The sequence below is a fragment of the Lissotriton vulgaris genome, chromosome 8, assembly GCF_964263255.1.
Source record: "Lissotriton vulgaris chromosome 8, aLisVul1.2, whole genome shotgun sequence".
Classification (NCBI taxonomy): Eukaryota; Metazoa; Chordata; class Amphibia; order Caudata; family Salamandridae; genus Lissotriton; species Lissotriton vulgaris.
The window spans coordinates 37,845,205-37,868,142 of NC_141696.1; the positions used below are offsets into that span (position 1 = coordinate 37,845,205).

Consider the following 22,938-nt stretch of genomic DNA (forward strand, 5'->3'; position numbering starts at 1 on the left):
GTGGTGTCCTGTCACAGTTGTATCTTTTACACCAGCAGTATGTAAGCTTCCAATCACGCATCTTCTGCAAACCTATGGATGACATGTGGCTGCAACGCAGCACTTCTAATGGTTGCCAGTACCTTTGGGAACCCCTGAACCTGAAGATTGAAAGCTTTCCTCCGACATCTGCAGGAGTGAAGCCGACATGTGACGTTCCACCAACTAACAAGAGCATCGTCAGGGACACAATGTCACTGTCCAAGGACAGTGTGACTGATATACCCACACCTGGCGCTGAACTTGGGGGCCACTGTGTTTAGAAATTACTTATGGGTTTAAAAGCACTTGCTGCAGAGTTCCTTGTGTGTCACGCAGTTATTAGGCAACAATCAAAGTGGCAAGATAACTCTTGTGGTTAATGTTCCTGCTGCAGATAGATTGGAGTTGTGTTTACTGGCAGTTTTGATTCATCATAAAGTAGCACAGAGGGTTAATGTTCTTACTCCATGTACCACGTAGATCACAGAACTGTATTTTATGTGTAGAGCTCAGTAGGTAATGCTTTTGTCAAAGAGATCCTTTTGTTACTTGCAGTTCATAAGTTACATCCGATGAACTTTCATCAAAGGGCAGCATGGAAACTGCATGGTATAGGTTTGAACCTCATATTTTTCCTCCAGTTTTTCATTATCCAGATTTTGCAAAAAAAGGGTTCATTTGGGTAGAAGTAGCAAGATTGTTTTTGTGCAGGAATCCCCTGAGGCATTTCCCTCTTTCTATGTGTGCTGCACAATGTAGGAGAGGAAGAGGGAGTAGTGAGGAGAAATAAAGATATTTCTCCTGGTTGCACCTCCCTAGGGCAGTAATGGTTAATCTGGGCGTGAGCCAGAATCCATTGGTGAATGTCTGGGAAACCCCGGGGGCAAACAAGTGGAATAAAGCAATTTGCACTGCATTGTATTACTCGAGATTTATCAAGCCATGCAAGTCCATGCAAGATGGACTTGCGTGGCTTGATAAATAAAACATACAAGTTGCATGGGGCATAAGTGATGCAACCCTTTGATGAATGTGCCCCTGATTATGTAAGGTATATGTGTGACAAAACATTTTAGTTACTAAGCATATAGATATTGCAGTATAAATTATGAAAGAGTTGTGTTACCTTACACCACGCAATGGTGTGGCGCAGCAGACAGGACAGCTGATTCCGGAGCTCATGGTTCAATCTTAAGCACCGGAGGCATATCAGCTCAGCATCATGTGACTCTGGGCAATTGCTCACTTAATCTCCCCAATTGCCCCCAGCACCTTACGGGTGATTAGTTTGGGCTTTACAAATACCTGGTTAAGAGCGACACAGATCTTAGGTTTAATTTATGAAGCAACGCAAGGCCATCTTGCATGACTTGACAAATCTAGAGTAGTGCAACACTTCAGAAATCGTGGTGTTATTCTGCCCCAAGGAGGCTTTCCATGGGTGGAGCGTGGGTGTTCCAACGCATTCACCAACGGATTTTGGTGCTTTACCAGAGTTACCATTAACCCCTTCCATGCTTATGACAACCTCAGCTCGTCGTAACTGCCGCGGCCGGCCCACGTGCGGCTAATTCCCCGCCTGTACGATCATTCTAAAGGAGTGGGCGGAGTCATGACGAGTCCAGCTCATCATGAGCACAGCTCCACTGTGCAGCAAGACGAGCTGGACTCGTCATAAGTACAGCGGCAACATGCGCCCCCCCCCCCCGCGCCGCTGGAGAATTAGCCTGACGTGAAAGGGGTTAATGGTAAATCTGGAAATACATCAAAATACTATGCATCCCTAGGAGAGGCATAACCAGGAGAAACGTCTTTATTTATTCCCATTATAATTCTTCAAGGGATTGTTTTGTCCCTTTTGGCACAAAAACAAGCCTGCGTACAACTTAGGAACCCTTGCACCATCAAAAAAGCAAGGGTCAAGTTATAAAATGAAAGAACCACCTTTAAATTGAGGTTAGGACATCATTGGTTAAGAGCTAACACCAATAGGCAGGTTGCAGAATAAGTTAATGGTGTGTATTTGTAGGTCACAGAGTGCTGCTTCTTTGACACATAATCCCTTCTGACTTGTAATACTCATATGAATGGTACTAATAGGGCGGGGATTCATTTGCACATGTATGTTAAATAGGCAGAATCAGTTTGAGGTGCCCTGGGAGTTAGTGTGTAAAGTACATATATTAGAATGATTGCGCTGATCGAGTAAGGCTGCAAGTTGTGAGGATAAACCCAGCCGTGCTAAGTGCTATCCCAGCGCCAATGACCACGCGTCAGCTTTGTTTTGGTGCCCATGAGTGTTCATGGGGTGCAAGTGTACTAGATCCGGACACACTGGCAGAGCTTTGTTCGACTGCACCAGTGGCACAAGTAAAGAATTCTGGGGTGGCAGAGATCTACTGGGTCAGCTCTGTACAGTAGCAGAGTTAGTACAGTAGAGGACTCGGGCAGAGCTCTGCAGTCCTCCAAACCAAATCGTACCCTTGATCTTGCCATTGATCATGTGTATGCCATTCAATCAGATACCTAGCTGCTCGCTTTGTCTACTGACTCTGAAGACTGTGTTGCCCATTGCAGTTCATCAGCTATTGCACGAGTGAGCCACAAGCACTTTCAGTGCAACATCCCTACACCACTTTTTTCCATGAAAAGTAGGCACTGAGGACTCAGACAACCTTCTTATCTAAAGTTGTGACTCTCTTCCATATTGGGCAATCTTTCACATACCAGCATTTTCTTTCTCCCCTCACTCCTGGAGAAAAGAAAGGAAAGACGTTTTGGTCCTTCCCACAGACCCTTGGCTTTGGGAAGGTGCTGTTTGATATCTATTCTAAGATGAGGAATCTAGGATTAAAGGTATCCATCATAGGAACAAGTTGCTTACCCTTAGTATACACCTTCTAACTGCAGATTCCTCATTGCCCTCCCACCTCCTGATCCTCTGGAGTGGCCTCTTTTAGCATCCAAAAAAGTCCTTCCTTATTATTTGCACACAGTTACCAATAATTGGTCAGACTTCGTGCCTGATATCGTGGAAAATTAAATGACAACAAATTGTTTTCAGTGCACAGAGCTGGCACTTATCTAGGGCTTTGCTCTATAATTTCTAGGGTGCTGATAAGGAGACAACCAGAGCCTCACAAAACCAGCTAGCGGTGCTGTAACGGAGCGACTGCTCCAGCGGAGTACTCACAATACCCCTCCCCTCTTGTTTGCACTTCACAGCATGAACTTCCCTCGATGGATTACAGTGCGTGCCCCTACGACGGTGAAGTGGTTCACTGGCCCTTTAATTCCATGCACCAGGACGAGTGGGCGGAGCCGGATGACGAGGCCGTCACGTCACATGCGGAAGCAGGGAACAGCGGGGTGTGCTTGTCCACCCAGAGCATAGGAGGAGACCTGAGCGAAGGATCGAGAGTGGAGAGGAGCTTTGTAGCAGGAGAGCCGAGCGGAGTCGTGGAGAGAGGGAGCGGCGTACGAACGAAGGAGGAGCTGGGACGAGCAATGTCCGGAGAGGAAGAGAAGCCAGGAGGCCACCGACCCCTCGAATCGCCCCGCCACACACCCTGGGGAGGTGTGTGGCTTACCCAGGTACGTGGGAGAGGTGCGGGTTGGTTCGGGAAATAGGAGTCACCGTGTGACCTGAGATCCCCCTTCCTTTTTTCCTTGATGTAGTTACCCTTCCTGTGCACAATCCCCTCATGGACGAGAGTCTGTGTCACGGGTTACAAACTCCCCACGCCTTTTCCCCATTGCATCATGGATAGCGGGACTATCCCCTGACGGTCTGTTTCTTTCCTTTACGGTCCACGATGAGAGACACCACGGAGGACGAAGACCACAGACCAAGGAGGAGCCCCGAGGGTTTAAGGAGGAGTCCGTCCAGCCCAGGAAAGAAGAAGCGGACCAGCCGTAGCAGATCTCCCCGGCGTTCTCTGCACTTAAGAAAAACTTGCACAGACTACCTGTACGCCTCAATAAAGCCATCCCTAACTAAAACCTGTATCATTCCCATTCCTCCCGCCCGCGTTACAGGTGCCTAGAAGCATTGCTAAATAAAATGTGCTGGTCCAGGCTGGTGCCTGGAGAAAATTCTAAGGTAGCAATTTGCAGTTAGACTTTTCACCAGGAGGAGTGTTACCGATGGTAAGTAACTTGAGTCCATATGTAGGTAATCTCAATTTACCTATTCTTAAATCGCGAATTTTACCAATTCGGTATTTAGGAATAGGGAAATGGGATGTAGATAATATTTTGGTAAAAATTACCGAATCGGTAAGATTCGGTAATTAAGAATCGGTATTTACTGATTCAGTAATTCCCCTTCATTCCTATGGGCCTGGAGGCCCATAGGAATGAATGGGAAGCCATTCAGTATTACCAATTCGGTAAAAACCGAATGGGTAATACCGCAACCGCAATACCGATTCGGTAAATACCGAATCGGTAATTGGGGGAACATTTTCAAGGATGGCAGGATGTCACATTGACACCTTCTTGCACCGCTGAATAGTGCATGGGTGCACATGTGGCACACATACATGCCCTAAGGGCATGTATGTCTGCCACATCGTTGTAAAAGCAAAATAATTGCTTTTGCAAAGGTTTTCGATATTTACCACCAACTTGTAGTTGGTGGTAAATAACAAATCCTTACTCTGGAATGCACTAACTTGAGTGCTCCCTACATTACAGATTCGGTAATTTACCAATTCGGTATTTTAAGGAATCAGTAATTTACCGATTCCTTAAATTACCGATTTGGTAAATTACCGAATCCGTAAATTTGGCCACCTACATCTGAAAAGCCCAATACCGGTCGGTAACGGCCGAAATTCGGTAATTTCGTCCGTTACCGACCAGTATTGGGCGACCTACATCTGGCTCTTTGGAATGGCAAAATGCTGCTGGGACAAGTGGGGGCTGGTCCTCCTCCCTCTGTTAGACTGACTTTGATGCCAAAATATCATTTTGCTGATCTGTGCAAGGAGTCTGGTTCTTTTCTAAAGATTAGAGCAATAGAACCTATTCCCATGCCGCTATTGTGAAAGTCATATATTTAAGATATTTTCTAATACAGAAAAGGGGACCCAAGAAGAATTTCAAACCAATTCTAGATCTAGGATTCGCCAACAAAAGAATCAGGAAATAAAGATTGTGTATGCTTGCACATCAAATGTTTACCCATTTAGAATGTGTGTTTCTTCAGTCCAATAGCAAAGAAACCCGGGAAGGATTGTTTTTGGTTCATGGTGGGAAAGTCTCATTTTTGATATACTGTACTTCCCTTTGAGCTAAAGTCTGCACTTCAAATGTTCTTCAAATGTATGGCAGTAGTAGCAGTCCAACTACATCATCAAAATATCCAAATTTACTTTCACAAGTCGCTTGTTAAAGTGGGTGGTTCAACAAACATTTGCAATGCCAATAGGTCTGGCTTTAAAGGAATGTTGTATGGCAATGTGAAGTGTTACAAATAGATATCATGGTCATGAATATGTGTTTGTATGGAAGCAAAGAACTGTAGAATAATAATGTTGTATATTAAAAGATTTAGTGACAGTTGCAATTGGTGTTATTGCTTGGGATTCTGTTGAAATAACTTTGAGAGATTGGATGCTTCTAGGGTTGTCTGTGGCATGGTGGCTCTGGGCAGACATGACTTTGACTCGCTCTGGAGACTCGAGTATGGACTGCAATATAGGGGCTAAAATATGGTCAACTGATGCTGATCTATGGAGAGGAGATTGCTTGTGTGGTCTGCTCGCCGGGTGGTCTCTAGTGGCTTGGGAGCCGCTCCTGTATTGGTGCTCTTTAGGCTTATTCTCACTGTTTTTCTGGATTATAGCCTGAGCAGAGATATGGGGTAATAAACCCCTAAGGTCCTCCGACTCCATTTTAAGTATATACAATGGAAATCTCCATTTTAGACAATAGACGTCACCATCTTTTGACGATGGAGGTCGCCATCTTTCTCAATTCATGCAGAATCATTGCCATTTCTGACATTTGACGCAGATGTCTGACCTTACCTTTCCGAGAAATGTGTCAGGTAGTTAGGCTAATGTCATAAGGAAACATCTGCGACGCACACCTTGAGGCGCATAATCTGTCAGACATTCTAGACTAATGACAGTAATTCCAATCTCTGATAAGGTTTAGTATATATTGACTGCCACTTGACCACTTGGCAGGAGAGGTCCTTCGCCCAGATTATTGCTCTAGATTCTGACAGAGATGGTCTTGCCTACTGCCAGCATACTTCAAAGATGCTACATCTTGCCCAGTGCTGATAAAATAGAGTCTCAGAGAAGGCCTTGACCGCATCACATTTACACTTCACAGGGAACACTGCCTTATGCCTCCACTGATAACAACATCTCTCGCTGTCAACAAGGTATGCAGTTCATCACTTCTCCTTAAGAAACTCTAGATTGCAATTAGTTCTGATTTCTGTGCTCTCCTAGGGCCTCATTTATGAGGTTTTAGCATAGGGCAGTGCAGCAGGCCTTCCTGCATAGCTGCCCTGCGGCAAAAGAAAAGGGTAAGAGTGTGCTGTACCTATCAGATATGGTACATTCCTCTCCTTTTACCATGCACAAGCACACAATGTGCAGACACCTTTGCTCGAGGGTGCCTGCATTATAGGGATGATTATTTTTGTGCAGGAAGGGGAACCTTGCCGCACGAAAATTATCACTAGAGGCATTTTCCTATTTCTATGTGTTCTGCAATATAAAGATGTTCCTCATTGCTTCAGAGTTACTATTTCTCGTAAATCTGGGGCAGTGTCAAAAAGCCAAGGATGTTGCCGGGAGCACCCCCAGCAACACCCATTTCAGGCCCCTTTAACGCAGAAAACTGTGTTAAAGGTAACGGTATTTACAAGGAAGCATTAAGCCAAAAAAGTGGCTTAGTGCAGCCTCGTAGATATGGAGCTGGCTCCTGTGCAACCGGAGTATCACAAAAAGTGAGGCCTTTAGTGTAGAGAGTAGAAGTAGGTTTACGGTGTTTTAGATGACATTTTAACTATGTAAGAGATGTTCATCTCATTATTGCAGCTTACAACGTTTCTTCTTGCTGTATTTATGATTTACTGTGTAATTGTTTTAGATATAGTGTGAAACAGGTTATTTCTGGTGTAATAAATGTTTTTACTTAAAAGTGCCTATCCTTCCTAGTTGAGTGTGTGTGTGTGTGTGCGTGTGTGTGTGTGTAGCCCTGACCCGGACCAAAGGGAAGGTTGCACCCTCCATTTTATGTCCTTGGTTCAATGCTATAAGAGACTCAGGAAGCCATTGGACTTCTCTGAAGTAGTTGGTCTATATACTTCAGGCTCCGACTGCAATTCAGATCCTAAGGTCAAAACAGACATACCCAGGGTACTGGTAGGCAATGGTAGAGGGCTTGTCCCCAGACGCCCTACCAATGTGATTGAACTAAGGATGGGGACAGACTCCTCAGACAGGGATTATATAACACTGGAGCCTTTGGGGTCACTGCCAAGAATAGGCTAATTTGGGATACTGATGGGGCTAAATTGATGCCTGCTAACGAAACCTAGTTGGGGACACAAACGGTTATATCTTAGTCATGCATGATACTAGGTGATAACGATTTTCTGGAAACATATCTTGCTGTCAAGCCTGGGCTGTCAACCCTTGGAGGGAAAGTCTCAAAGCCTGAAGTCACAGAGTCCCCCTTTCTGACCTCAATCTACAATATGCTCCAATTTCACAGGGATGAATATAAAAAGGACTCACTGGCTCTAAAAACTTCCCATCTTAAAAAGCAGGTGGTACTGCAGAAGATGTCTAAGAATATAGTTTATTTGAACGATATTGAGTTGTGAACCACTAGTCTTATGAAGTCGACAAAAGCCATTACAAGCGAAGTTGGTCAACAGGAAGAAAATTCCAGGACATATCCCAAATGATGGAAGATATAGAAAATCACAAGACGTGAAACAACATCCGGGAGTTAGGGATTCCAGAGGGAAATGAGGGGTGTGACCATACAAGCTACATTGTTCACCTATTTAAGCAATAGTTTTCTCAGCTTGGAGACCGGGACATGGATCGTCAGATTCGACAGGATTAAAGATTCTCCTTCCATAAGCCGACCAAGGACGGGGCAGCACAGTATCCCCATGTCATTTTGATCTATGTGGGGAATTTTATTTTCAGGTAACTTATATTTTAGTTGGCATACTCTTGGAAGCCTATTAAAGCGTGTGCAGTAAACTTTTTTGCCAGTCTGACTTCTGTCAAGAGACAGTTGAGCGCCAATGACATTTGCGAGAGACAATGTCATCCTTCCAGAAACTCAGAGCAACTGTCTCCTTATTAGACTCTGTTAATCTGAAGCTATGCTATAACGGTCAGATGTTTTCAGGATCCAGTGAAAGCACAGGATTTATTAAAACAATTAGGGGCGGCTAACATGAAATGATTCTGTAGCTCACTCCTTGTGATTAGGAATGTTTGTAGCTAGAGCTTGTGAAAATGGCTCTCTTCATCATGATTTGGCAAGTTTGTATCTGAATTATCTTTAATTTCTCAGATGCAATGTTGTATTAGGATTTACTTAGGTTTCTTTTGTTCTTTCCATTTCATATTATATTCATTATATATATATAGCGCGAACTCGACAACATGGCATGAGCACAATTTACATTACAGAAGAACAAATTCATTTGTGGTAGGCACAGGAAGACAAAGCAATTTGCCTGGAATCACAGGATATTGAGCTGATGCCGAGATTCGAACGTAGCTCCCCAGCTCTAAAGTTCGCAATTCTAGAACTTGTGGCGGGAGGTGTGTCTAAAAGTGTATGTCGGAGCTGGCCATCAATGAGAGAGACCTGTGCATTTTTCAAATCGGTGGTGAAAAAATATAAGTATGTTGCTGGAGATGTGGGCCGCCATGCCACCAATGTACTTACCAGGGTAGGGTAAACAACCATTATTTCGCAACTTTCTTTCCGCATACCATCACTCCGCATACTTTCATTACGAACGTACCATGACCCCGCAATGCCATTATAACGCATGGCATTACATTTTATATGCTTTTACCACGCATACATTTACAACGAAATTCGTTGTAAATGCATGAATGGTAAAAGCATGTTTTTTTGTAATGTTTGGATAAGGTAAATATGGGTATAGGGGTATATGTTTTGGGGTACTGAGGTATTTATGTTTTGGGGTGTTTGGGTATTTTAAGGTTTCAGATATAGTTTGGGGTTTTGGGGTACAGGGGTATTTTTGGGTTCAGGGGTAGGTTTGAGTTTTGGGGTACAGGGGTATTTTTAGGGTTCAGAGCTAGGTTTGGGTTTTGGGGTACAGGGGTTTTTCTAGGGTTCAGGGATAGGTTTGGGTTTTGAGGTACAGGGGTATTTATAGGGTTCAGGGCTAGGTTTGGGTTTTGGGGTACAAGGGTATTTTTAGGGTTTAGGGATAGGTTTGGGTTTTGGGGTACAGGGTATATTTATAGGGTTAAGATGGTTTAGTGTTTAAGGGTGTTGGGGTATTTTAAGGACTACGGGTGGGTTATGATTATGGGGTGCAGGGGTATTTAAAGGGAGCAGGGTGGACACCCGGAGCTGGAATGTACAGAACCTGGGAAGAAAAAACAATGAAATATTGGGCACAACGCTCGCTTTTTTTTTACGTAATCCCAAGCTCGCACAAGCCCACGCCTCCAGCACACGCCCACAGCACACAATATGAGACATTGCATGAAGGGCGGAACGTACCACAGGCCCCCCAGCGTTTGTCGCGCTGCCAACACACACCCACAGACACGCCCACAAGGGACTACTTTGCTGGCACGGTTCTTTTACCTTTTAAATGTATATGGTGGGCGTCTGCATAGCCTATGTCCTTCTGCTGCAACTGCCCTCTCCAACACTGTATTGGGTGTTGTGATTGGTGCTGTGGTTCCTGAGATTACCCGCCTCAAAGGTTTGGGCACTCTCTTTATTATATTAGTATGGATAGATTTTCTCAAAATTGCTTGAATTTGGTGGCATAGGTTTGGGCATGTCATTATCACTTGTGCTCAGGGTCGGTATTGTCAGTCTTATTGCCATCTTGTCACAATGTGGAGAACAAGTGTAGACTTACACCGAAGTTACTTAAATCTTCTTTCCTTTGGGAAAGTAGGATGGAAATGGCAGGGTTTTTTGAGAAATATGGGGAAGTTTTCTTGGTTGGGGAGGTTGGGGTAATGCGGGAAGTGATTGGGCGCAAGGTGCATGAGAGCCTGGCTCTCTAATAAAACAAACTATTCAATGAAGGGTGTGGGAGCAAAAATGGTAAAGTAGGAAGTTTCAATTAAGCGTATTTATTGTGTCATGCGTAAGAAGCTTCTATTTTTTAATGACTAGTACTTTTATCACTCATAACCAGGAAGTGCATATACTCCACTGGAATTTTGCCGGCATGCTTTCGACTGTTAAGAATATCAAATGTATTAGAGAGCAATTTGACACTGCGAACCATCATCTTCTCTCCTTACCATTTGTGAGTCTCATAATTGAGCAGCCCTGGGTATAATAAGTTTGTAGCAAAGGGAATTGATGTACCAAAGCGGGGTTTGGATTTACTTTCTAGGAGGAATTAGTGGAATTCATATTGGGTCAAAAATGACAACTCTGGGAATTAGCTGATTCCTGATTCCTCATATAGGGAAGGGCCACAATTCCATGTACCCTGTGCATCTAACACTAGTACAACAATAGTTAATTTCCTCCTTGGTAAAATAAATTGTGGCAAGACTCAGTTGTCATGTGTGATGATTTTAATTTGACTACGCACCAAGGGGTGGATTCAACAACTTCTTACAAATTAAGTAAATCGTATGAGGAGATCAAGAGCACCCTTGAAACAAATTCTTGACGTATGCCTTGATTGATATTTGGATGGCATGCCATGGGAAGGAGGAAGAAAAAAGGAAGAAATGTAATGTCAAAGAGAGTAGGAAGGAGAAATCCTTTCAGGATGAGAACCCTCACTCATCATTAGGTGACATGCTTCATCATATGAGCGATGGAAAATGATGAGTGAAGGGCAGAGTGAAGTAGGTTCACTAAAGGGATCCAGCAACATTCATCAGGACCTAAAACTCTCGCTGAGATGTCCGCTGGCTGTGCACCATGCTTAGAAAGCTGGACACTATGAGACGTACCTAGAGCATGGAGAGTGGGCTTTTCACTTCAACTCATAGACAGATGAACCCCTACAAGCACACAGGATGCTGACTGCCTGACAGCCCTGTTCCTTTGGTAACCAATATATTTATTATTTTTCCTCACACACACATGCAGAGTGACTTACTACATTTTAGGTCCTGACAAATGCCGCTCACCACTTACTTGGGCCTCTAACATAGGGTGGTTTTCACTATTCCATGAATGATTCTAAATATAATGTGACTGGCTTGTGTCTTGAGCCCTGATGCCACCCAGCGGAATTTGAATGGGAAGTGTCTGGGATGCCATATGCAGTGCAGACTAACTGGGGTCATTCATATGAGGCTTCAATGCTTGCCTCATCCCCCACTCTTGGATTCCTATGCCCTGATGTCTCTGCAGCTAATAAAGCACTCCTCCACGGTGTGTGTCTTTGAGTCACTGCGACATCCAGAACTTCTGTTGCCGGTGGTCACTAATGCCAGCTACAGGTAAGCATGAGGGCATTGACACACCCACGAACTGCATCGCCCACACCCCTGCCGAGTGCAACCTGGAGTATTTTGTTGAGCCTCTGGCATTTTTACAGAGATGCTGGAGGCAACGTTCAAAATTCCTGAAGCCATGTGGCTTGGAGAACATGACAGATGGTCTCCATATTGGATAGGAAGGGAGGAGGGAAAGCTCCACATTACCTCTGCGCTCATCTTTTGCACAAGCATGCTCTGGTCAGCACTGCTCTTCCACTCTGCAGTTCCTTGATGCCCAGAGGGGTACTGGTGCTTCCAGGCCAATCGAACTGGTAAGCCACTTCTCAGGCCCGCTCTAAGGCACTGTACTACAGCCTTTCACAGGACCCATCTGTCTGTGAGGAGCTGCTGGTGCAGCCTGGTGATTGAATACAGCAAGTCACCTCCACGAGTGTTCACCATACACCTTGCCAATTGACTCTCCTGATCAGGTCTTCGTTGTTTACTTGGTGAGTATTGCCACTGTGCCCTCCTTGACTATCTTTTCCTGCACTACTCCACTCATGTCATCCATGTCCAAGAAGGCAGTAAAAAGGCAGCTTATTTTTGTGGATGTTACAAGTCACACCAAACCATCTCTTACATCCTCCGCTAAAGAAAAAAATGTGGGTTTTTTTTAGCAATAAATTGTGAATTTGAATGTTTTTTCACTAAAGATGTTTTTATGTTTGTGACAAATTGTTTTTAAATGATGCATAATATGATTCCAGTACTGTACTGATATTTTAACAAGACCTTTAATAAATAATTGAAATTTTAAGCTCATGTGTGATAATGTGCCCCTGTTGAATAATTGTTACAAAGAGTTTTGTAAATTTGATAACCTGTGCAAAGACTTTCTTCACACTGAAGGGAAGGTCGCTATACAGTTTAGCGACTTGCCAGGATTTTTCCATCCTCGAAAAAAATCTTTGGAAAAGGAAATTTGTTGTTTTATTATTGTGACCCAAACCTTTTCTAGCAAAAGGGTACCTCCCTCCATACTTGGTTCAACATCATACCATGCTACAAACCATCTGGTCTCTCCATGTCAACGGCATGACTGAATATATCAAGCGCAAGAAAACTCTCTCTTCTATTAGCTCCCAGAGACTCATCATCACTCCTGGAGGCCGACCTCGCTGGGAGCTGCCCCGATAACCACAAACCACGCACACAATCTGGGGTTCATTCTGGACTCAACGCTCACTATGACCCAGCATGTCAACACCATGTCATCCTCCTGCTTCAACACCATCTGAATTCTCCGCGAGATCTACAGATGGATCCCCACCGAAACCAGGAGAACGGTCACTCAAGCACTTGTCAGCAGCAGGCTGTACTACGGCATCGCCCTCTATGCAGGAACCTTGACTACACTCCAGAAAAGACTCCAACGCATACAGAACGCCTCCGCATGCCTCATCCTTGGACTCCCCTGCCACAGCCACATCACCACCCACCTTAGAGATCTGTACTGGCTCCCAGTCAACAAGCGGATCCCCATCAAACTCCTCACCCATGCTCACAAAGCACTTCACAACCCCGGACCAGCATACCGCAACGAACGCCTGTCCTTCTACACCCAAAACCGCCAGCTTCGCTCCGCCAATCTCACCACCCCCCACCATCCCATGCATCCGCCGAACGACCACCAGCGGCAGATCATTCTCCCACCTCGCCGCAAAGACATGGAACATCCTCCCTGCCCACCTTCTCCACACCCAGGACCTGCTGACCTTCAGGAGACATCTCAAGACCTGGCCGTTCAACCAGTAGCTGCCTGCCTCCCTCCCACCCTCCCCTTAGCACCTTGAGACCCTCACGTGTGAGTAGTGCGCTCTACAAATGATTGATTGATTGACATTTGAAAAGAAGCCAAATTTGACATATGTTATATAGGTCTGCATTTCTTTCTTGTTCGTTATTATTGAGTTTTAACAATTGAGACCATATTTCCTCATTTCCAGTACAGAGGGCAATATTTATTGCTTTTGAGAATAATCTGTTGCTCTTAATTTGTATTTGACTCATGACTGCTGGCCTTGTCCTTGACAAGCTTTGGACCATCAGTGATCACTCACCTTTGCTTTCTTTTTTCTGAGGCCTTTGAATGTGAATTCCCCGGTAGAAGTGGGAGTCTTCTTTCTGGAGCTTCTCTCCTGGCTCCATGACTTCCTGTCTGCTGGTTGATCTTCAGCACAGCCTAAAGTCACTGTTAGATGCTGGTCCTCAACATTTATCCTGAGGGAAAGAGAAAGGGCAGGTATTGTGTTGGGGGAAGAAGCTACTTGACCATCAGAGAAACACCAACGGTCAATATCCACAAAAGACAGCATTTGACCAAAATGGAGTTGTTTTCTGATATCCAGACATGTTATCAATGCCTGCGGCCATTACAAGAGCAAATGTACAAAAGTTGTAACAAAAACAAACAGCAGGCGTTTGCCACCGCTGTTGTAATAGAGTGATTTCTAGGAGGAGATCTGTAACTTATAAGAATGTACAAGTCATTTAGAGACATAATTCATAACATAAATGTATCCTGAATGTTACTATGATCTGCCAAACAAAACTAAATCAAGAAAACGGTTGTATAATCATTTTGTGTATTATCTTGGGGACATTTCTGCCATAGCTTCAGACTACCTGTATGATACCAGCAGATTCGCCACAAATCCTTCCATTTTCACATTCGTCCTGCATCTGCGGATTTATGGCAATTTCTGTCTGTTCAATGGCACACAACTCTCAATGGAATCATATCTGTTCTTGCTGTGTAATTGATTATAAGTGAGCACCAGAATCATGAGGGCTATGATCACTATAACTGGTGTGTAAAATGTTGCCGGATTGGACACGCTATCCCATTTACCAGATTACATTTTTTTAATCAATAGTTGTTCCCTTTCCTCACCCAATAAAAGTTGGTTTATAACTAAAACCTTGCCCTATTAAAGAACCTCTATTAGATCTGTCTGTCCTAGGGCTCTTATCAGCCACCGTACTCTTCCATCTACCACAGATGAGTGTTTATGAAGCTCTTCCAAAGGGTTCTAATCGAGGCATTCGCAATTAGGAAATCAGTATTCCTAATGTTTGTACATCTGACCCTAAGCCGGAAAGTGGAAATCTTCATATTGACTTTATCCAGCGGCTTCCCGATGACACTTCCTCCCCTGACACTGCATGCATCCTGGTCCCGCTGAACTTCTACTTTCTCAGACACTTTCCAGAAATTTCTTGAAAGTCCGACAGTAAGCGTCAACCGGGCCCAATTCAATTTTTGCATACGACTCACAATCTATCGCAGTCAGCATTATTTTTCATCTTTAACCTAGTCTCACATGACTAGATGTCTGTGGTTGATGCTTCAACAGAGAAAACTACATCCGACCCTTTGCAATTTACACCTCCATGCATGGAGATTGAGTGGCAGCAGTTTGCAATTCGCCTATTGAGGAATGGGATGCCATCCTAACCACTAGCTGACCACTAGCTGACCTTCCATAAAAACTATTTATCCTAGGTGCTGCCAGAAATTTGTGACCCAATGTTGTGCCTGGAATGCAGTCACTTCACAGGCAAAACTGTTGGATGAGCAAGTCTTGAAGTCGGCAAAGAAAATGGTTATTTGTGTGACCTTTTAGGCTTTCTGTGTTTACTTGTTTAAATCCTGTGTTGTGATGAGATCTCTTAAAGGTAGACACGTTTCTTTCCAAGCCGTTAGTGATGCCACAGTGGGACGTTAACTTGGTCTTGACATTCCTCATGTGTAGGCCTTTCGAGCTGATGGATAACTGCTCCGGGCGTCATCTGACCTTGAAGGTTGTCCTCCTCATTGCACTTACATTAGTTTGTCTTATGGGTAAAATACAGATGAAAGGCCCAAGAGCCCATTGTACCAGTGCCAACGCTGCTGCCACTGTCTGTCTTTGAATCTGCCAGGCTGCAACATGCGCATTAGTGCATAATGTTCATGAAGCAGTAATGTCTTAAGAGCAAGTCTAGGGGCATGGACATTTTGCTTGCTTGGCACTGCCAGACTTTTCGTTCCGAGTCCACTCCAGAGAACCTACACCTTGGGTATCTACTCTAGAGTGAGGAATCGGTGGTTAAAAGTATTAATCATAAAAATACGTTACTTACCATTTGTAACACTTAATCTGGTGCGTGCTCTCCCTCCCTGTAGACTCTTCAAGGCCCTCCCACCCCCACATTCTATGGAGAATTCTCCTTTTAACACCGATCAGATAGTACTAAGCACTCGTTATCCAAGTGTTATTCTTGCTTTATGTCTGAGAGATTGAAAAAGGAAAGGATGAGAAACTGAGAAACGCAGGGGTATTGCTTATTTGCGGCTTTTTCTCTGTCCCTTTCAGGTGAGTATGGTGAGTGGGAGCACCGCTGGAAAGCATCTCCCGATCCATTCTGGTGCCTGGGTCACAATCTAAGGTGAGCAATCTGTGGTGAGTTAGAGTATCCACCAGGAAGAGCATTACTGAAGGTAAGTAGCATGTTTGTTAGACATTACACTTCTCAAAAGCGCCACGGTCCAATTCACTAGTAATGTTCAAATCTACACATAATTCAGATCTCATTAAAAACTCTGTCTCGCCAAGTCATGGTAGGGAATGCTTGCAGCGTGGATGATCTGTGAAACAGGTATTCATGATGTACCGGGTTATCCTTGTCTGGTACATGTACATGACACTGAGCTGTCATCTAATTTCAGTGAACTTCTATAGGATGTATAGTTTTGCCGGCGCAGAATGAGATTGGGCCAGACGGTACAGAACGGGAATATTGTCGCAAAAATATTGACTAACCTAAATATCACAGCAAAAATATCTACAGGAAGAAATATCGATGACAAAAATATAGTCTGACCAGAATATCGACAGACAGGTAAGTAATATCGATAACATTAATATAGTTGTAATAAATATCGTTTACAAAAACATGGTTTACAAAAAAATCGTTTTTTAAATAATTATAAGTAATGTAGTGTTTTTAATGAGTATTTGTAGTCAAAGTAGTATTTTTTGTAGTATTTTATTAGTTAATAATGTATTTTATGTTGAATTTAGTATTAATAGTTCCGTAGCGGGTTGTGGGTTTATAGGGGAGTAGGGTGGGAAGTAATTTAAATATAATAAAATAATAGATAAATTAATGTTTTAAATGAATATAAATAGTGTAATAAATAATAGTTAATTAATTTCAATTAGTTAATTGATTAATAATTATGTAATTAATTATGTTAATTTTTAAATTAATTTTAGGTGTGTGTACTGGAATTTTTTAGTGAAAATGTATTGAATTAATTACATTTTAATTGAATAATTATTTAATTAATGATTAAATAAATAAAAATAAAGATTTGTTATTTTATAAATGACAAAATACATTTAGTAATTTTTACACCTACACTATCCAACGCTTTCCCTACTGTTGCACCTTCTGGAGTGGGAATAGTAATTTTTACCCCTACGCTATCCAACGCTTTCCCTACTGTTGCACCCTCTGGAGAGGGAATAGTAATTTTTACCCCCACGCTATCCAACGCTTTCCCTACTGTTGCACCCTCTGGAGTGGGAATAGTAATTTTTACCCCTACGCTATCCAATGCTTTCCCTACTGTTGCCCCCTCTGGAGTGGGAATAGTAATTTTTACCCCTACGCTATCCAACGCTTTCCCTACTGTTGCACCCTCTGGAGTGGGAATAGTAATTTTTACCCCTACGCTATCCAACGCTTTCCCTACTGTTGCACCCTCTGGAGTGGGAATAGTAATTTTTACCCCTAGGCTATCCAACGCTTTCCCTACTGTTGCACCCTCTGGAGTGGGAATAGTAATTTTTACCCCTACGCTATCCAACGCTTTCCCTACTGTTGCACCCTCTGGAGTGGGAATAGTAATTTTTACCCCTATGCTATCCAACGCTTTCCCTACTGTTGCACCCTCTGGAGTGGGAATAGTAATTTTTACCCCTACGCTATCCAACGCTTTCCCTACTGTTGCACCCTCTGGAGTGGGAATAGTAATTTTTACCCCTACACTATCCAACGCTTTCCCTACTGTTGCACCCTCTGGAGTGGGAATAGTAATTTTTACCCCTACGCTATCCAACGCTTTCCCTACTCTTGCACCCTCTGGAGTGGGAATAGTAATTTCTACCCCTACGCTATCCAACGCTTTCCCTACTGTTGCACCCTCTGGAGTGGGAATAGTAATTTTTACTCCTACGCTATCCAACCCTTTCCCTACTGTTGCACCCTCTGGAGTGGGAATAGTAATTTTTACTCCTACGCTATCCAACGCTTTCCCTACTGTTACACCCTCTGGAGTTGGAATAGTAATTTTTACCCCTACGCTATCCAACGCTTTCCCTACTGTTGCACCCTCTGGAGTGGGAATAGTAATTTTTACCCCTACGCTATCCAACGCTTTCCCTACTGTTGCACCCTCTGGAGTGGGAATAGTAATTTTTACACCTATGCTATCAAATGTTTTAACTAATAATATATTGTATATTTTAATTATATGTATGTATTATTGTTGTTATATAAAGTAATGTGTTCAATATATGTATATGTACACATTTATTAAGTTTATAATGAAAAAGTGTAGTTAATTTGTTTTAAATATTTAAAAAATAAAAGTAATGTAATGTATTTTGTTAATAGTACTTATATTTATTTATTATTTAATGTAATTTTAATTAATTTAAAAAGTCAATATTTTTTACATCTATATTTATTACAACGATATTTATGAGTAGATATTTATGTACTTACCTGTTTAAGTATAGGGTGTCGATATTTTTGTAAACGATATTTTTACAACTATATTTATGTCAACTATATTTTTGTAGTCGATATTTCAACACCCTAACAGCCAGACATTGACCACAAAAGTTACAGGATTTTAACTAGAAGGTTGGATAGTAAGAAAGAGCAGCTCCCTGATCTGAGATGAACCGTGAGACTGAGGCTGTGGAAGAACCAATGGCTGAAGCCTTCCCAGCAGTGCACCTCTGCTCTTGGCTTAATGCTGTTTGATATGGTATAAATGAACCTCACTGTCAGTTTTGAAACGTAAAATATTATAATGTGACTAAATAAAAGCTAACCAGGAACTTCAATGTTTGCTTCTATTTCTCGAAAGAACTAAATAACTTGCCCCTTCACTATATCTCCCAATATGTTTGGAATTTGGTCGATTAAATTTATGGCATAAAACAAAAAATGTTTTGAACTTTCCAATCCAAATGACCTGACCTCACTGTTCTCAATCAAAATATTCAGCTTTCTTGCACATGTGAACTCTGAGAAAACGCTATTGATTACTAGTGTTTGTCTACATTTAAGTCCCCATACATTTCCAGCATGTTGTATGCAGCCTAGTAAAAATAAATGTGAAAGTATTCTCTGTTCCTTTTCGAGACTGAGTAGGTGCTGTCTAATTTCATTAAGGGGTGACCAGCATGGAAAAGTTTGAAGACCACTGGAAAAGAAGGATGTAGACAAGCATTAAACCTACCTCTGGCCTGTCTACAGTTCATTGTTGAATTCTAAGTTAGTGCCTGAGTGAGGAAACCACCAGAGGTTTGGAACAATCCTGCCATTGACGACTTTACCTGTGATCGGGAAGGTCAGTGCCCCTGAATTCCACCTTTTTAATGGTCTTTTTGCAAAAGTTCTCATTCTGCAGAAGAGAAAAAAAGAGTTCAGTCAAATCTCGAATAGAAGAAGGTTTTGCTCATCTTCTGTGTGCTGCTTTGTAAATTGAAAGCTAGACTGGAGAGTTCTACAGGTGGTTTGAGTTTGTATTTGAAAAATAGCAGTTCGAGTGATTTTGATCTTGCATAAAACAGTGTTAGAAACACAAATACATCATGGCGTATGTCCTGTGCGGTCAAGTTGCATAAGTTACAAGTCTGATAATTTAAAGGAAAATAGTTGCAGCTTCAAACAAAGAAAAAGTTGCCACTGAGCTTGTACTTGGTAAGAGTGTCTAAGGGATTTAAAGCTGGGCTCTACTTTGCAGAAGATTGCAAAAAACATATGAGGTGGAGTTTGCTCTCTTGCATCCCTTGCCTTGCTGTACCTCTTTTATATGTGTTTGTAGGAAGCCTGGATTGCTGCTGTTCATGCCGCATCTGTGGGTGTCTGTTGCTCGCTCTTCTGTATCTGCTGCTATGCCTGTTTTGTGTGTTTGATGGAGTTGTTGCACTGCGGCTGGCCATGCTTTCATTCTGCTGTGTTAGGTAAGTGTGCTAAAACGTTTACAGTTTAAGAACTCAAAATCATGTATTTTTATAATTCAGGGCCACTAAGACCGGAGGGCATTAGGACTAGCCCCAACTGTCCAGAGGGGGGTAAAGAGGAGAGAGCAAATCTATCAAACTTTCACGCGATGCAGCACAGAAAGACACCTTGATGTGCTGCATGCAAGGACAGGAATGTGCCCTATTTAACCTTATATTGTTCTTTACTGTCCTCTCCTTTCATTGGCGCACGATGGGCTGCCATGTGCCAATGCAGGTACCCTGCGCCATGGTGCAAGGGTGCCTGCATTGTAGGCAGGATTGTTTTGTGCAAGAAGGGACACATTCCAGCACAAACACAATCCTCTGATTGGTTGGATGTAAGGGTGAAGGAGCTGGGATTCGCGTGCAAGCGCCCTGCTCTCATACAAAACCCTTGCCTAAATCGTATAATCATATTAACACTATTGTTCGTCATTTATTTAGTGTTCTCCCAAACACGCGGGTGTCCCCAGGATGCTTGCTTGTATGTCTTTTCTCATACTAACGAAGCTTGCACTAGAAACGGCTGCTTCGCTGAAATTCAGTCTGCGCATGCGTCGGTCATACCCATGTGATGTGACGCACTCGCATTCTGGAGGGAATTTGTGCTCATGCGCACTGTTGCAAACATGGCTGCTTGTCTCTCACCACGCATTCTGCTTGCTACTGCTGCTTTAGCCTATCTGTCTTTTCGCATTAAACCAATAATGCTATAGTCATTATAAAATAAGGGTTGGTTAGTATTTTATCATGGTATACAGTGTAATCGTTTTATATGTGATTTTAATTCGTTCTCGCTTACTTTTCATGTACCGCGTCTCTGGGGCTGGGAAATCGGGAGCGGAGCCATACTTGAGGCTCTGCTGGGCACCGTCACATGACTGGAGAAAACCTCCACTGCGCAGAAGCTGAAACAAGCCAGCTGGCTCCTGAAGCACAATGCGCCTGGGAACATCTCTGGGAAGACGAAATCTTACCTTGGACGATGCAACTCTGTTGCTACCTATTGTGAACTTTTTCTATATTGCTGTACTCTATGCATGGGAACGTGAACCCAAGGGGCGGGTAGGAAAATTTTAATATTTGGGATGAGAAAATTGAATTCTAGGAGGTGGTAATTACCGCACCACCTCTCCTGACCAATCATAATGTGAGAAACTGTCACTTGCAACATTAGTGGGTGGTCTAAGGGCCCCCAAAACAGTATAATTGCCCTAGTTTAGCTTAGGAAAATTGTCCGACTTGTCCGAGTAGCAGACCTGTCACTGACCCTACGAACTCTATAGGTGTTCAATCTGAAGTGCTGCGGAGCACTCTGTCCATACTTTCCACAAACTCCTAAGGGGTGGAAATAATCTTAAGTGCTGGCGAAGCACTTTGCTGGGAAATTCGAAAAAGCCCAATCGGGGTTACTGGCGGATTACTTGCAGAGAGGAGTAACGCTGGCGTTGCTTCTGAAGCTGTGGGTGTTGGTCGTACCTTGGTGAGCCCAGTCCTGATCCCAAATCCTGAGGGGTATCCTGTCCTTACTGTCCGTGAGCTGTACCTGCTCGCATTCTGGCATTCCTTCCTGAGGGTCCTTGTCCCCGTCCTTCCAACTGACCCGTGGCCAGGGTTAGTCTTCTCTCAGACCTAGGTAAATATTAACCTGTGGGTTTGCGTCTCTCTCTCTTCCTCTCCTCTCTCTATTTCCTTAATAAAGCACTCTTGACTGTGATATTGCTCTATCACCTTGAGAACGAGTTATATGCAATTGTTTAGAATTGTTCCAATTCTCTCCCCTCCCTTAGAATATTACCAACTGTTATATTGTATTAGTATGTTCCAATTTTTCCCTTACCTTTAGCCTGATTGCGGTGAACATAGTAAGAATAGTTTTAAATCACTTAGGTTAAGTACGTGTTCTAGGTCCCATCCACATCCTATGTTCTAGTATAAAGTTGCAGTGACTAGTTTTGTTCTAAAATTCCTACCTTCTAGTCTTCCCATATACCCAAATGGTCTTAGCATTAATCTATAGCTATTTTATGGTGTTGATTTTGATGTTAGACGCATTATTCTGCCTATCACTTATTACCTTGTCATATTCTCTCTGAACTTTACATAAAGTTTAAACATCCTCAGGTGTCTGTGGTCATTTTACAGAAATTGTGGATAAGTATTGTATTGATTATAAAGAGTATCTGATTTTAGGCCTGTCTGCTATTTCCCTTATAGCTCCAGATCCGTCATAAGAATTGTGCCTGTGGTAAGTCGGGTACATGGTGAAACCAAACCTTAATTACTCATAGCAGCGTGCAGGAGGAGAAACTATAGTAATCCTCTCCCGGTTCACCCAAAATTATTAGTGTGGTGTTTGGAAAATTCGCACGCCAGGGCCCAGTGCGTGTAAAGAATTGGTAACCTCGGTGACCCGGGAGAACTGCGCGCTCTATCAGTAATTTTCTGGTAGCCAGAGGATGGTTTGGACTAGTTAGATTAGGTAGACAGGATAGGTCATAAACAAACCGTGAAAATAAAATGTGCTGCTGATTTTCTATTGTATTGGTTCAAATATTTTGAAATGTTTTAAGGATTTATATGTAAATGTATATGATTTTTGCATTGCTGCTATAAATGTTATATTAACCAGTGTTTGTGAATGTTCAGTGTAGTCCGAATCCCCGGGGAAGTATTTAGCTAACGGTGAGCAGAATCCGGTTAGCTGTTGAAGTCACTAGGTTTGAGGTATTAGTGCAGGGTTAAGGAGAACTGGAAGCACTAATTAGGACCTTTGTTTTCTGGAGTGAATGATAGCTACGAGTCCTTTATAAAACTTTTATTGCGATATCACCTAGTAAGGGTCGTATACGGAAGAAGTAGTAGGGTCTCCGAGGCTTGTCTGGTAAGTAAGA

The 22,938-nt window shown here is 42.9% G+C and overlaps 1 protein-coding gene across 2 annotated transcripts in view; it reads right to left on the reverse strand.

Moving 5' to 3' along the window:
- LOC147693338 (transient receptor potential cation channel subfamily M member 2-like) overlaps window positions 1-22,938 on the reverse strand; it is a 623,295-nt gene that overhangs the window by 512,674 nt on the left and 87,683 nt on the right. For both annotated transcript variants that reach the window (XM_086933675.1, XM_086933674.1), the window contains exons 3-4: window positions 19,373-19,440; window positions 13,814-13,973 (exon numbers count right to left, since the gene is read on the reverse strand). In XM_086933675.1, coding sequence (XP_086789801.1) covers window positions 13,814-13,973; window positions 19,373-19,440 — 228 coding nt within the window. The remainder of the gene's footprint in view (window positions 1-13,813; window positions 13,974-19,372; window positions 19,441-22,938) is intronic.